This window comes from Chaetomium fimeti (assembly GCF_033439085.1).
Source record: "Chaetomium fimeti strain CBS 168.71 chromosome Unknown B0H64scaffold_3, whole genome shotgun sequence".
Lineage (NCBI taxonomy): Eukaryota > Fungi > Ascomycota > Sordariomycetes > Sordariales > Chaetomiaceae > Chaetomium > Chaetomium fimeti.
This window is the reverse complement of record NW_026944331.1, coordinates 2031822-2047262: the sequence shown is the minus strand read 5'-3', so window position 1 is coordinate 2047262 and position 15441 is coordinate 2031822. Positions and strand designations below refer to the sequence as shown.

Genomic DNA, 15441 nt, shown 5'->3' with positions numbered 1-15441 from the left:
GAAGCGAATCAGAAGAAAGCCGCAGAATTTGGGCGATAGAATCCCGTAGAAACTCCTCAGAGCACAGCCCAGGAACAGCCCGCAATACATTTTAGCTGCCACGGCTCCTCCTCCCTCAACTCTTCCTCCTCCATCTTCTCCATCGCTCCTCTTATTCTCACTTTTCCTCTACAAACCCACAGAAAGGTCTTCGAGGTGTAGACCGTTGATCATCCTCCACGTCCCATTTCTTTGGTAAGTGCATCTTGTTGGTTCCCCGCCATCGCTCTCGCCTTCAGCCTCGTCAACGGCCTTCGACAAGGCCCCAACGCTTTTCCCCAATTCCTACGATTTCCTTTGCCTCGTTTCCCACAATCTCGCGATCCTCGAGTCACATTTTCCTGGATCACAATCTTGAAGATTCGTTTCCTTTGTTGCAATTTGCTGCGGCAACAAGCAAAACCCACCCCGCACTTGACTCGCACGGAGCTTGCCCCGCGGCCGACCAACTTTTTATTTTTTTATTTTTACACAGCGGTACTGACTCCTCTCAACCACCAGATACCCAAGAGATCACACACATACCCTCAAGATGGCCGAGACTTTCGAGTTCCAGGCTGAGATTTCTCAGCTTCTCTCGCTCATCATCAACACCGTTTACTCCAACAAGGAGATCTTCCTGCGAGAGATTGTCTCGAACGCATCTGATGCGCTCGACAAGATCCGCTACGAGGCCTTGTCCGACCCCAGCAAGCTGGACTCGGGCAAGGACCTCCGCATCGACATCATCCCGGACAAGGAGAACAAGACCTTGACCATCCAGGATTCTGGTATCGGCATGACCAAGGCTGTAAGTATACCTGCTTTCTTCTTTCACCTTCCCGGGTGAGGGCACTCGCTAACAAATCGTCACAGGACCTTGTGAACAACCTTGGTACCATTGCTCGCTCTGGCACCAAGCAGTTTATGGAGGCCCTCACCGCCGGTGCCGACATTTCCATGATTGGCCAGTTCGGTGTCGGTTTCTACTCTGCCTACCTGGTTGCCGACCGGGTCACCGTCATCTCCAAGAACAACGATGATGAGCAGTACGTCTGGGAGTCTAGCGCCGGCGGCACCTTCAACATCACCCCGGACACCGAGGGCGAGCAGATCGGCCGCGGCACCAAGATCATCCTCCACCTCAAGGATGAGCAGATGGATTACCTCAACGAGAGCCGTGTCAAAGAGGTCATCAAGAAGCACTCCGAGTTCATCTCGTACCCCATCTACCTCCACGTCCAGAAGGAGACCGAGAAGGAGGTCCCTGATGAGGAGGCCGAGGAGGTTGAGGAGGGCGATGACAAGAAGCCCAAGATCGAGGAGGTCGATGATGAGGAAGAGGACAAGGAGAAGAAGCCCAAGACCAAGAAGGTCAAGGAGACCACCATTGAGGAGGAGGAGTTGAACAAGCAGAAGCCCATCTGGACCCGCAACCCGCAGGACATCACCCAGGAGGAGTACGCCGCTTTCTACAAGTCGCTCTCCAACGACTGGGAGGACCACCTCGGTGTCAAGCACTTCTCCGTCGAGGGTCAGCTCGAGTTCCGCGCCATCCTCTTCGTTCCCAAGCGCGCTCCCTTTGACCTCTTCGAGACCAAGAAGACCAAGAACAACATCAAGCTCTACGTCCGCCGTGTGTTCATCACCGACGATGCCACCGACCTCGTCCCCGAGTGGCTGAGCTTCGTCAAGGGTGTCGTCGACTCCGAGGATCTGCCCCTCAACCTGTCTCGCGAGACCCTCCAGCAGAACAAGATCATGAAGGTGATCAAGAAGAACATCGTCAAGAAGTCTCTGGAGCTCTTCCAAGAGATCGCCGAGGACAAGGAGCAATTCGACAAGTTCTACAGCGCCTTCTCCAAGAACCTCAAGCTTGGCATCCACGAGGATTCGCAGAACCGCTCCATCCTCGCCAAGCTGCTGCGCTTCAACTCGACCAAGTCTGGTGATGAGCAGACCTCGCTCACCGACTACGTCACCCGCATGCCCGAGCACCAGAAGAACATGTACTACATCACTGGCGAGTCGCTCAAGGCTGTCACCAAGTCGCCCTTCCTCGATTCGCTCAAGGAGAAGGGCTTCGAGGTCCTCTTCCTGGTTGACCCCATCGATGAGTATGCCATGACTCAGCTGAAGGAGTTCGAGGGCAAGAAGCTCGTCGACATCACCAAGGACTTCGAGCTTGAGGAGACCGACGAGGAGAAGCAGCAGCGTGAGGCTGAGGAGAAGGAGTACGAGGACCTCGCCAAGGCGCTCAAGAACGTCCTCGGCGAGAAGGTTGAGAAGGTCGTCGTCTCCCACAAGCTGGTCGGCTCTCCTTGCGCCATCCGCACTGGCCAGTTCGGCTGGTCTGCCAACATGGAGCGCATCATGAAGGCGCAGGCCCTCCGTGACACCTCCATGAGCAGCTACATGTCCTCGAAGAAGACGTTCGAGATCTCGCCCAAGAGCCCCATCATCAAGGAGCTCAAGAAGAAGGTCGAGGCGGACGGTGAGGGCGACAAGACCGTCAAGTCGATCGTCCAGCTTCTCTTCGAGACCTCGCTTCTCGTCTCTGGCTTCACTATCGAGGAGCCTGCTGGCTTCGCCGAGCGCATCCACAAGCTCGTCTCGCTCGGCCTGAACCTGGATGAGGAGCCCGAGGCCGCTGAGGAGGCCCCGGCTGCTGATGCCGGCGTTCCCGCCGCCGAGACCGGCGACAGCGCCATGGAGGAGGTCGACTAAATGATAACATGACTGGGAAATGAAAAAGCGGCCTTGGGAATTCGGAGTTGGACGGTTCATTTTTCTCGTTTTATTGGCACTTTAGTTACCCATCCGCATCATTCGCCGACCTCGCCTAATTCCTTACAGTCAGTCTCGTTGCTCTGTAACTTTAGTCTAGGACGGGAATGGTCACGATCTGACGTAGACATGAATACAGCAATTAGATGGAATGGGATCTTGACTTGCTTTTGCCGAGTGCGTGTCGAAATGCGAAACCGGCGTGGTTTTAAAATGTGACTTGACCTTTCCAGAGAATCGGTCGACGAGCATCAAAGCACGCTTTGCCTGCCCGTCCCCCTGTTAGACCCTCCAGCATGGCCATACGAAGCATTTAAAATGAAAGATATTGAAAGCGCCCTATAATTAGTTAGCCTTGGGTGGGAGCACACCTCTCGTCGTCATGAAAGTACAGCGCTTTGACATGACCACAGCCGCCAACACGGAGGGAGATTCCTTTGGGAATCCGAACTCATTGGCACAGGGTGACAGCTTGGGACCTATGTGGATGTTTGCTTCTGATTCAATTCCAATGCAACAATAAGATGCCCCTTTATGGTGTAGGTAGCTGCATGATGACTGACAGACAATGATATGATGTGATGCAACAACCCACCCTCCCCCCTTCCAAAATAAATACAATGCATATAAACCCCCGCTGGCCCCCAGTCCTCGTACTTTAAAAAAACGCCGTTTCCTCGTCTGTCATCGTCATCATCGTCATCGTCTTCTTCTTCTTCCCTTGTTGTATCGTCATAAGTCAATGAGAAGAGAAAGAAGAAGAAAAAAGGATATGCTAATTTACATCACCAACACAGCAGCAGCAGGATGGAAGTTCAGCCGGCCACGGATCCCACGGCCTCCCCCTCGCCTCCCCTTCCTTGTCAGTCAGCATAGAAGAAATTAATGTCGGCCTTCCCCGGGCCCGAGTCCACCCCCTTCGCTCTTCAAGATGCAGCAAGATTACCTCCTCTCTCACCCTTCCAACCACCGACCCCCCTTTCTCCACTCCTCTCGAGGCTTCAACCGTGATACCACTCCCCTCCCCTCCCCCGCTAGGTTATGCGTAAGGCAAAGAGAGAGAGAGAGAGAGAGAGAGAGAGAGAGAGAGGCAGAAACCCCCAAGGTCATACCTCCTCGCCCTCCTCCTCCTCCCGAAACCTAATACCACCCTCGACACGGACGCCGCCAGCAACCCACTCCGTCTGGCCGACGGTGCTCAGCGGCCAGCGACTCCTGGCGCGCTTCAGCAATCCCTCAACAACCTCCATCGCGCCGAGCAGCCCCCTCTCCTCAAACTTCTTGGGCTCGGCCTCGTGGTCGCCCTCGCCGTCGTCGGCCTCGGCGGCGCCGTACTCGAACCAGCGCCACTCGACGCGGGCGATGCGGTGGCTGGTGCGGCTGCGCATGCGCATCTGCATGGCGTGGTCGACGCCCTGCGGGCCCGCGGGCGGCGGGTCGAAGGGCAGGCGCGCCTCGAGCAGCGCGTACAGCAGCACGCCGAGCGACCACGCGTCGGTCGCGCGCCCGTCGTACGGCTGGCCCATGATGACCTCGGGCGCCGCGTAGTCGTCGGACCCGCAGCGGGTCTCGAGCTTCTCGTCCGGCGCGATGCGCCGCGAGAGGCCCAGGTCGGTGAGCGTGGCGACCGAGTAGGGGTACGTTGTCCAGTCGGTTTCGGGAGAGAGTTCCGATGGGGGTAGGTTGATGAGGACGTCTGCAATGGGATGTTAGTTGGGAGGGGAGGTATGGGGGTGTGGACACGAGCGGGGAGGCATACTCTCGAGTTTTATATCGCGGTGGACGATATTTTGGGCGTGAAGGTAGGCGACGGCGCCGACGAGTTCGGAGAAAATACGGCGGATGAGGGATGGTGTGAGAAGGTCGCGATGGCGAGTCGCCACGTCGAAGAGATCTCCGCCGGGGTGGTAACTGAGCACGAGGATGGCGCGGGACGGCTCGATGTTCCAAGCCTTGAGGTTCACGAGCGATGGGTGCCGTACTGACTGCATGATCTCGAGCTCCCGCTTCAGGCTCATCTCGATGCGGTCCTCAGATGCACCTCCCCGGGGCCCGTGCTCGCAGACCTTGACGGCTACTAGGGATCGACGCTGCCGAGCCGAAGCCTGATCCGGGTTCTGTCCGGCGGTACCTGAACTGCAATCCTCATCATCGGAGGAAGATGAAGATATATGGCTGGTGGCCAAGTAGACTTGGCTGAAAGTGCCTTGGCCGAGCACTCTGACGGCCCGCCAACGGCGCCGCTTTCGGTCATATCGGCCAAGGGCCTCAAAATACTCGGCCGTTGACTGTTTGCTACTACTAGCCGCCGAGCTAGCAGGTAGGGCCAAGTCCGTCGTACTCAGTGATGATTCGCTCGGGGGCGGTGTGGGTGGCTTCTCTATGGGGGTCAGACCCCTCGCTTCGGAGAGGTGGGGTTCGCGTCGCAAGTGTCCCTCGGCGGCGCTCTTTAGGTCGGGTTTGACACGGGTTCCAGACATAGTCGACATGCGCTTAGGTATCAACATGGGGTCCGGGATGTACTCGCTGATGCTCCGATTCCTCGTGTGGTGTACCGGAGGCTGAGCGAGTCTGCCGTTTTGCTGTTGGCTGGTCCCATCGGCGGGCGCAGGACCCGACGTGAGGCCTGTGTATCCTTTCTTCGCGGTCCCCGCGACATGGTTTTGGTCGTGCGAGTCCAGTGGCGCCGAAGCTGGCGGGGACATTGCAGTCTCGCGCGACATCCTCCGACCCAACTGTTTCCACGGACCTGGCGAGTCGCCTGCCAAAAGGGGCGATGGAAACGGAGTGAGGTCGCCCATGGCAGAAATGATCGGACTCGCAACGGTGGAGCTGGCGGCCGAGGCAGAGCCAAATGAACCGTAGATGCCGGCTTTGAGACTCGGGGTCCTCGAGATGGGCCGGAGCGACTGAGCCGAGGATTGGTTCCGCAGCGAGATCGCCGGGCGCCTCGTGGACTTGACAGGCGTCGCGTAGCCGTAGGCCGGGTGCGTAAGGTCTGTCTGCAGGTTCAAGCCGGTTTCTCTGGTGTGGTCCAGGTGGTCGGGAGACTGGGTGAGGCGACCCGACTCTTCAAGGGGCACGGCTGACGGAGACCGAGATCGGTTCCCGGGAGCCAGCACCGGGGGTGACGGAGCGATGGTGTAGGAGCGAAACGGGATAGTGTCTACGGATGCTGCGATACCTGGGGCATCCGACATGTCAGAGACTGGAGAAGCAACAAAGTCAACATTGATTGTCGAGTTTGCTTGGGCGTTGCGACGGTTGAGGGCCGCCGCAGCGACTATCGCAGCCGATGTGTCCACGAGAGGTGCATTGTGTCCACTTGGTTTGTCGCTTCTGTCAGATGATAGCGATTGAAAGGGCGTCGAGGTCATGGCTGTGCGCACTTGCGGTTGAGAGTAACCTGAGCCTGGGTGAAGTGGGCGACGAGGCGGGAGTGCGAGGGTGTGAGGACCTCGCCGGGTCGGCGTGGCAGAGTGAGGTGGGAGCCCTGAGAGGTTGTTCCAGCGGGTTGTGCGTGAAACAGAGCCACCTACGCAGTAACTACCCCAGCGTCTGGGTGCCCTCTGACTCCCGTCTGAGACTTTGGCGGCACTGTGGGCGGCAAGTGGGGCTGCGCCAAACCAGGGGCGGACTTCTTCCCACTGCACCGTTCCAGGGGCTGGTAATTGCACTAACCGCCGTCCACCAACGAACAAGAAGGGGGCTGGAGTGATAACGCTAAGGAACGGCTGCAGCCTACCTGAGGAGTGATTGCACGACACTGAATCCCGAATGTTGAGGTCCGCGTAGGTAAATGTAGTCTTGTAAAGTTACTAGGTAGGTAGGTAACGTCGGTAGGTAACGTAGCTCGAGCGTAGCTTGCTCGAACGGGGTCGAGAACGTGTGTAGAGTGGAACGGGAAAAGTTCGCAGGTGGGGGTGTGCCTTCTATACTTTTTCGCCAATGCTTCATTCAACACACGCTGATGATTTCGCGGTTTATGATGCGCAACGCCGACTCCTCCAGAACCGCAGCCTGCGTGAGGCGAGATACCGAGGGTGAGGTGCAGGTTTGCTGCAAATTGCCCGTGAGAGTCCGTACGGATACCAGGTAGTTTAACCAGGAACGTGGGTCGTCGGTTGGGTTGCTGTCCGTGGGCGGCTCGTGATCGGATCGGTGCAGTCCTTTAATGTCGGATGCTAAAACCTCAGGCACAGACGTCTATATAAAGGGGGCCGTTTAGATAAAGAGAGATAAAGAGTGACAAAACTCCGAGTCCGAATTCAAAACATAAAGAGAGTAAGCCGCAGTTTGCGCGCTTCATCAAGAGCGCCCAAAAGACTCAAAGTGCCAAGACGATCGGGAACAATGGAAGCTTCGGTAGCGTGGGTCCTCGGCTCCGTCTTGCCCGCCTCGAGGCCGCTTGGTTTTAACTCGAGTTTACTTATCGGCGTGTTTGCTCGAGTGTAAGACCTCTTGGCCTCATTCCGAGTCGGTGATACTTGGTACCGCGTGGCATTTCGAGCCACATCATGGATACTTTATTCATCTGCATATCTCCCACCGGGCTCGCCGCGATTGCAACCGCTTATCAGTCTATCAACCCAACCCGGAGAGGGTGCGAGCGTCTATCCGAGATTGGCGATTGAAGGGTCCCTCGTAGAGTTACAAAGGGATAAACGACGAATTCACCTCTCGAGTGTTACATCAGACGAGACGAGACGAGGATCATCGAGGACCAGCAACCCCTCGTTGGGCTTCGCAACACCACGATGGCCAATCCTCGACACCAATTGGTCGCACTTTTCAGAGAACCACCAGACTGCGTCTGGCCCGTCTTACAGACCTTTGCTGCTCACAAGTTTGTGCGGCACGGACCGGGCGTGCAGGAAGGACGATGTTTGCCGCAAAAATATACAAGTAGAGGCCATGAAGTGGAAACTGCATCAAATGCAAGAGCCGCGGATACCGCGTCCACGTCCCGTGCTGTGTGCTGAATGCATCCATCGAGTAAACGCTGGGAGGCCACACTGTGGCTATCCTTTTGTGGTATCGGGAGTCGGTTGAGCTGCACAATATAGATGCCTATGTAGCCAGTTTCAGCTTTCAGGGACGTTGTCTAGCCATATTCGTCGCAATAAGGACCGGAAAGGGGCTCGGTTGCATGTCCCTCGGAATCGCCACAAGTTGACAAAGCTCGTGCAAAGACGAGAGAGAGTTGAAATGAAATGGGTCAGGTGCCCCGCTGAATTCAATCCGGGGAAACTCCCTATCTGAACCCCTGTCGTACCTGGCCGCAGCCAAAAGGACAGGCAAATCACGTGGCAGTGACGTAGTTGGCTGACGCTTCCCAAGCCAGGAAGAACAGGACAGGCTGACGACTGCCGAGATGCGCCGTTGGTCAGAGATGGAAAATGGAACATGCAGAGAGGATGATGGAACCATCCGAGGCAACGCGCCGCGCCGCCCTGATGGGCATCCAAATATATGTCAGTAAGCTATGGCTGACTACCGAACATTGAGTTTGACCCAGGAGTGCATTGGTTGATTCTGTCATTTTTTTATCATTATTTTCTACCGCCAATTGATGCCTGCCGACTCGCGAAAAAGAAGGCGATCCATTCCCAATTCGACTTCGATACCCGTTTTCTCCAATACTCGTCTCCAATATCCATCTCCGGGTTAGAGCAACCTTTCCTTTGCGACCTGCTGGATCAGGAGGCGGTGGAACCAAACGAGACATAATCACTTCGCCTGAACTGGGCTGTTGACGTTGCGATTGAAGTCGCTCACCCCCGGACAAAAAGGAGAGAAAAGGCCCCGTGCCCGGTGGTTTTCCCGACTGCGCTGCGACTGATCCATCTCCCGCACAATGGCTTCCACCTCGGCCGATGTCTTGGATGCCGCCGGCGATTACCTCGTGCGGCCCCGACCACGGAAGCCCCTCCATTCCCAGCTGTCGCAGATTAGCAACGCATCCGAGACAAACGGCACGCTCGAACCCCCCAGCAATGGCCACGCTACTGGTTCAACAAGGTAGGTCGGACGAGTATTGAACCTTTCGAACCAGAAGACTCACTCACCGTTTCTCCCGCTCATAGTGGTCGCTCCACGCCGGTACCCGTCGATGCGCCACCATCGGTCAAGTCCCTCTCGACGGCCCGAAAGCAGGCCCGCGCAGAGCAGCGCCGCCGCCTCTTCCCAACCATCGAGTTCGCAAGCCGCGTGTCGCACTTTGATCCGAACAGCGACTACCGCGATTTCCGGGGCTTCTTCAACCTCTTCTGGATTGGGCTTGCCATCATGGCCATAACATCCATGCTACGGAATATAAAAGACACCGGGTACCCACTCCGCGTCGAGATATGGAGTCTGTTCACCGTCAAGCTCTGGCACCTGGCCATTGCCGACTTTCTGATGGTGGCCACCACTGCCGTTTCTCTCCCCTTGCAACGCATTTTCCGCGCTGCACCAGCCGGAGGTGCATTGACGTGGGCCAAGGGCGGCATGGCCATCATGAGCGTATACCAGGTCTTGTGGCTGGCCTTGTGGATTGCCGTGCCTTTCTTGCTGGGCTGGACGTGGACGTCTCAGGTCTTCTTTTTGCTCCATACCATGGTTCTCCTAATGAAGATGCATTCCTACGTCTTCTACAACGGCCATCTTAGCGAGACCGAGAAGCGACTGCGCTCCCTTGACAACCCCTCCACCGCATCGCGGGCCCCGGCATATCTTTACCCGACCCCAGACAACCCCATGGGCGCGATGGCGGGTAGCCCTAAGAGAGCCGATGCGGCAGGCGAGGGGGTGGGGGAGGGCGAAGATGACGTCCCTGTGGACAGTGATGAGATTGTCGAGCTCCGTGAGGACCTGGCCCGGGAGTTAACCAGCCCCATCGGCACAATAACGTATCCGGCCAACTTAACCTGGCCAAACTATGCCGATTACATATGCTGTCCGACCCTGTGCTACGAGATCGAGTACCCGCGGAACGACAAGATCGACTGGCAAAACCTCTTCTCCAAGATCGCTGCCATCTTCGGCTGCATCTTCCTCCTGACCATCATCTCGGAGGAGTTCATCCTCCCAGCCCTAGTCGATGCCTCACAGAGGCTCGACCCGTCGCTGCGAACGGCCGACTCGGCCCTTACGGCCCTCGAAGTGCTCCTCATCCTGGCCGAGACCATCTCCTGGCTACTCTTCCCCTTCATGCTGACCTTCCTGCTCGTCTTCCTCGTCATCTTTGAGTACGTGCTCGGGGCCTGCGCCGAGATCACGCGGTTCGCGGACCGGCACTTCTACAGCGACTGGTGGAACAGCACCGACTGGATGGAGTTCTCGCGCGAGTGGAACGTGCCCGTCTACAGCTTCCTCCGGCGCCACGTCTACAGCGCCAGCCGGCCCCACATCGGCAAGGCCAACGCGACCGTCATCACCTTCCTCGTCAGCGCCCTCGGCCACGAGATCGTCATGGCCTGCATCACCAAGAAGCTGCGCGGCTACGGCTTCATCTGCCAGATGCTGCAGCTCCCCATCGTCATGCTGCAGCGGACCAAGTGGGTCAGGGGCCGCAAGACCTTCAACAATGTGTGCTTCTGGTGCAGCATGATCCTGGGGTTGAGCCTAGTAAGTCTGCTTTTGGCTTTTACGTGTCCCTGTTCCCGCCGCGTCAAACAACAACACCGAGAACGAATGAAACTAATAATTATTTTTTCAATTCCCATGCAGATCTGTTCACTCTACGTCTTGGTATGAGGCAGAACCGCAGAGCAAGCCAGTGGGCGGGTGCCGGGGGAGGAGGAGGGAGGGTCGGCAATGCGGGCACGTGGTACACCTGCGCCCCAATCCCCGAGCACACCCTTCCTCCACACGAGTCGCATTTGCCCAACCTCTTGCGAGCTTGCATGGGCCGGACGATCCGACAGGGCATTTGCGTTTCTGCGCGGGGCGGGCGCGCACGCGCAAAAGGCAAGGCGGACAGGTTTCCCCTGGTCTGGTCGGGTTGGGTCGGGCGCCCCGTTTTCCAATTGCCCCCGTCGGACTTGGAGGTGGCCATCCATCCCTGACGTGGCTTCGTGAAGAACATCAGTGGGGCGGTGATGCAGCGAGACAATCATCGTCACTTCGACGGGGAATGTGCAGGAACTGGATACAAAGATACATTTGGCATGATTACATTGGAATTGGACAGATACAGCGGCAGGAAAACAAGACTTGTAGATGCAGATATCTCGTGCTTGTCCACGATACCAGCGGTGCTACATGAGATTATGACAAATAGAAATCAAAACTCATACCTTGTCGCAGAAGGGACGACATTACTAGCCAGCCAGCTTCGTATTCATGTGATGGCCAAGATTGAAAGCGAATCTAGTTAGCCAAAACTCCGCGATACAATTCTCGAGAAGGTCATCGCGGCAAAGGACACCGAAAACCAAGCGTGCATCATTTTGTCTTTGTATTTGTATTGTGCGTAGAGGGGCATTCATCACCCAGTCATAGCTAACTAAGTACATCCAAAAAGGGGGAAGAAGAAAAAGGGAACCAAAACCGACGACGAAACAAGGATCCAAATAAGATGCTCTCATCCAGTCATTCCAATTCCCTTCCTCCCATTCCATGCCAGGTCCTTGGAGGTAGGCATTTATTTCGCTCGGGAAGTAGCAAGCGAGGAAAGCTTCAACTCTTTCGAGGTTTGAGTCTTGTCCATAGCTCCCAGTTCCTGACCTTGATGCCCTCTCAGACCGTCCCTTTCCCAGCCTTTCTCCATCTGAACCCATCGATCCATCCAACCGTCCATCCAACCATCCATCCATGCTGACCCACCCGCTCAAAATGCCATGCCATGATAGCCCCTAGAAGCCAAATCCTCGCCATCATGATGAGGAGGCCCATAGCCAAAATGAGAGATAAAAGACACGACTGGTTCGTTACTGTTTTTTTTTCCATGACGCTCTTTCGTCGTTCATGTCAATGCTGTGTAATGAAACCAAGCCAAAAAAGAAAAACACCCAAGACTCCAAAATTCCCCGTCCGAGATCCGTGAACGCCAGCGACAGGCAGAGAGGGAATGTAAAGAAAACCATAAAACTCATCATCATGACCTCATCTTTGACACTTACCATCATCCGCTCATTAGAGATTATAACAGAAATCAACAAGCAGATGGGAGAAAATACACCGAGAACGAGAGGCGCATCTCCTCTCGCCTCTTGATCATCCGCCAAGCGTTCAGGCCTTGGCGGTATACCCGTCCATGCCGTGTGAGGAGTAGTACGCTGGCTGGTCGTACTGAGCATACTTGACATCGTCCACCCCGAAGCTTTTGCTTTGCTTGACCCGGGAGAAGGGAGCACTGGCGTAAGTTGCCGACGACGGGGAGTGCCCAAGATGCTCTTCACCCGCGTACCGCCTTGTCGAAGTCGGAGATTCGCCGTACGAGTACTGCGAGTCCAGCTTGGACGTCTTGCCGCTATCGACTTTATACCGAGTGGACTGGCCCGAAGGCGAGCGTGTGCGGCGGCTACGGCGGCGGCGGTCGCGGTCCCGGTCGTCTTCGGACTCGATGTCGGCATAGTATACAGGGGTAGAGGTGCTGCCAGGAGCCCATGTTTGGGTGCGGGGCAGGTGCGGCATCGTTCTGTACGACGAATCGTGCGGCGTCGTCTGCGACCGGCTGACGCGCGGAGGAGATTCTGGAACTATAGGAGGAGTGCTGTACGACTTGGGAAGGGAGGGGGGGACCGGCCGGGCCGTGGGAGTGACATCGCTTGGCTCGTATTTGAGCTTCTCCCTGGACCTCGCAGGATCGTTGGAGGCACGGCGACCTGCCGCACGGGATGCCGATTTGAGAATGCTATCATCCTCAAAGTCGGCAGGCGGCGGAGTCGGCGCGAGTGGTGTGATGTACGAAGGCTCCGGAGGGGTCTGCGACTTCCAGAAGGCGGTTGAGGGATTGATAGCACTGCCTTTGGTTACCAAGTAACTCGCAGCACTCTCGTAAAGGTTGATATGCTTCCGCTCGCTGTTCGCATGCGGTGACTTGGCCCGGCGCGAGCTCGACTTATCTCGTTCCCGTTCCCGATCCCTATCCCTGTCGCGCTCGCGCTCGCGGTCTCGGTCGCGTGTCTCGTCATGCTTCCTGCTCGAGGACCGTTTCTTCTCTGGCTTGGATGTGGATGTGACAAACTCCTCGTCCTGAAGGATGATCTCCTCGACGCCGAGGTCGATGTCGCCCATGTAAGTCTCGTAGTGTTCTACGTAGGGCTTGTGGCGGCGGGCCTTATCTTCGGCATCCCGTTTCCTGTCCTTCTCGCGTTCCTTCTCCCGCTCCCTTTCAAGTCGCTTCTTCTCGGCTTTGCGCTCACGCTCCTCTTCCTTCTTCCTCTCCCTCTCCCTCTCCCTGTCGCGTTCCCGTTCCTTCTCCTGTAACCTGAACGCCTCATCTTCTCTTCTGCGTCTCCGCTCGTCTCGGTCTCGCTCACGCCTCTCGTCATCCCGCTTGGACGGCTTCTCGTAACTCGCGGCCCTGCGAGCCTGCTTATCAACGTCTTCGTATATATTGTAGCCGCGGGATGATGGCATCTCCTCGTGCGAGCGGGTGTGTGTCGTGGAGTATGTGTACACCTTCGACGAGCTCTTGTACCGCGAGGCCGGCTCGGCAGTGCGCACCTCGTACGTGGCATGTTTCGACGAGCGCGGAACCGAGGTGTTGGGCGAGTTCTTTACGTCCTGTTGGACCTTGGCAGCGCGCTGCAGCTCGGCGAGCCGAAGCTTCTGCTCGTACTTTGCCTTCTCAGCATCGTCATTGAGCAGCTCCCACGCCTGCTGGACCTTCTGAAACTCATCGGCCTTCAGTGCCTTCAGCGTCGGATCCTGGATCTTGTCCGGGTGACACTTAAGCACCAGCTTCCTGTATGCAGTCCGAATTTCCGACTTGTCTGCATTCCTCTCGATACCAAGAGCTTTCCAAGGATCCGGGGGTAGAGAGGAGGTCATCTTGGGAAAGGTTTGAGATGCGAGAAAAGTGGTTTCCCGTCAAATACCAGCGCTGGGCGTCTGATAGAGAGAGCGGGAAAACGAGTGAGCCGGTGAGGTAATTAGACGAACGTCGTATAAGAGTCGTATGCGAAGGCAGCAGCAGTCGGCAGTCGACTTTTGCGGGTGGCTATTGCATCGGAGGTGCGACGAGATGACCTTGGCTCCGGTAGAAGGAGCGTGGGTGGTGTTGTGCAGGGAGGCGTATGCGGCGATGGAATGAAAGGAAGGCTGGCTGCTCGCGGGGGGGTCGGTGGTCGGCGGCCGGCAGCACAACAATTAGATGTACAAGAAATGCAGTGTGTTGATGGTTTGAGGGGGGGTGTTGTTGCAAGGTCGTAGGACAACAAGCGGGGGGGTGAATGGGACTAAAAAGGGAGCGGTGGAAAGAAGGGGGCGTATTGTATATGGGATGAACAGGTCGGCTGGTGGAGTACGCCCCAGCACCAAGCAACCGTCGTTGCCGTCTTGGATCGTGGCTCGGTTGTTATTCCCTCGGCATGGGACTTGTCGATGGCAAGTGCAAAACAAAAAGGGCAAAAGTCGGCCTGTTTGTTGGCCCGCTGGCAAAAGATGGTCAGGACCAGCCCAAAATCCGGCCTATTGTTCGAGCTCAGGTGGTGGTTGTCGTGGTGTAAGGTGATAAGAGAGAGGGATGGAAACATGCCATGAGATCACCCGCTCAAGAAGGGTCGGGACCTGGGAAAGGCGGGATGGATGGATGGCTTGTCGGGCAGCGGCCAGGGCGGGTGAGGGGACCTTCCACGCAGCGGCCAGGGCAGTGGGGCACTTCGGGGGGGTGCACCTTTCGGCGGGTGATGGCTGATCCCCGGGCCCCGTTCCTGCCAAAAGGAGGGAAATGGAATCGATTGGGGGGCAAGAGAGGTCGCTGCCAGTGAGGAAGCAGCAGTGGCTTCCCTGTGGACACCAGAGGGGGCCAAGGGGGGTCCGCTGCGGGTGGTTGTGGGGAGAAGGTGGGTCGACAGGGGCTACAGTGAGCGTCGTCGATTGGTCTCTCGTACCTTGCTTCTCCCATTTAGGATGGCTTACGGCATCCCCTCTTCTTGCCGGCCAAGAGTTCCCTCTCGGTCGGTCGTCCTTTGAATTCTGTCGGCTTCTGTCTCCTTCAGCTTTCGTTATTGCCGCTAGCGATGCAGCTGCTCCGGGCGCTGCCCACGTCTCTCTTCGGGGAGCGCGAGCAAAGACAGCCAACTGCTCCAGCCTCAACGGCGGCGCTGCTAACGTTAAGCTGACGCGACCGGTGCCGCATCATGACAGATCCGCAGCCACCGGTCTCCGATGGCAAGGCCTCCATTCATGCCGCGCTCGGATAGGTACGAAAACAACAACACCGTCCGGGCGAGGCCATAACGACCCCTGCACAAGCGGCCTCCCACCCGGGCTTCGGCAAGCAGCGAGACTGCGATGCGATGAATCACAAGCCACAGCTGAGCTCCACAGAAAGGCAAGTCGCCTTCCGTGGCAACGTGGAAGCTGAACGCTGGGATGAAATCACCCTTCCAAGGTCAACGAGCCCGGTATAATTACGTGGACTTTCTTTTAGAAAAGAATTAGTTACTCTAATCGCATGACTGGCGTCTGAAGTTTCAGCTG

General features: G+C 56.9%; 4 protein-coding genes across 4 annotated transcripts; 2 read left to right on the top strand and 2 right to left on the bottom strand.

Annotated features, from left to right (window-relative positions):
• Window positions 1–571: 571 nt before the first annotated feature.
• B0H64DRAFT_320956 (heat shock protein 90) lies at window positions 572–2745 on the top strand (the record flags this gene model as incomplete). Its single annotated transcript, XM_062800487.1, has 2 exons — window positions 572–829; window positions 895–2745. The coding sequence occupies 2 exons, from the start codon at window positions 572–574 to the stop codon at window positions 2743–2745; spliced, it is 2109 nt and encodes a 702-aa protein (XP_062660726.1).
• Window positions 2746–3911: 1166 nt separating this feature from the next.
• On the bottom strand, window positions 3912–6005 carry B0H64DRAFT_320635 (kinase-like domain-containing protein; the record flags this gene model as incomplete). The annotated part of the gene is made up of 2 exons (XM_062800476.1): window positions 3912–4501; window positions 4565–6005. 2 exons carry the CDS (start codon window positions 6003–6005, stop codon window positions 3912–3914), a joined length of 2031 nt encoding a protein of 676 aa, XP_062660725.1.
• Window positions 6006–8487: 2482 nt separating this feature from the next.
• Window positions 8488–10717, top strand: B0H64DRAFT_120845 (MBOAT, membrane-bound O-acyltransferase family-domain-containing protein). The gene is made up of 2 exons (XM_062797946.1): window positions 8488–8826; window positions 8892–10717. Exons 1-2 carry the CDS (start codon window positions 8663–8665, stop codon window positions 10543–10545), a joined length of 1818 nt encoding a protein of 605 aa, XP_062660724.1. The 5' UTR covers window positions 8488–8662; the 3' UTR covers window positions 10546–10717.
• A 1095-nt stretch (window positions 10718–11812) lies between these two features.
• B0H64DRAFT_120838 (uncharacterized protein) lies at window positions 11813–14108 on the bottom strand. The gene has a single exon (XM_062797945.1). The coding sequence runs from the start codon at window positions 13786–13788 to the stop codon at window positions 12022–12024; it is 1767 nt and encodes a 588-aa protein (XP_062660723.1). The 5' UTR covers window positions 13789–14108; the 3' UTR covers window positions 11813–12021.
• Between the last annotated feature and the right edge of the window lie 1333 nt (window positions 14109–15441).

Bases quoted from the DNA above. Each gene is read 5' to 3' on its own strand.
- B0H64DRAFT_120838 (XM_062797945.1), bottom strand. From the start codon at position 13,788: ATGACCTCCTCTCTACCCCCGGATCCTTGGAAAGCTCTTGGTATCGAG.
- B0H64DRAFT_120845 (XM_062797946.1), top strand. From the start codon at position 8,663: ATGGCTTCCACCTCGGCCGATGTCTTGGATGCCGCCGGCGATTACCTC. The intron at 8,827-8,891 runs GTAGGTCGGACG...TCCCGCTCATAG, and splicing joins CACGCTACTGGTTCAACAAG to TGGTCGCTCCACGCCGGTAC.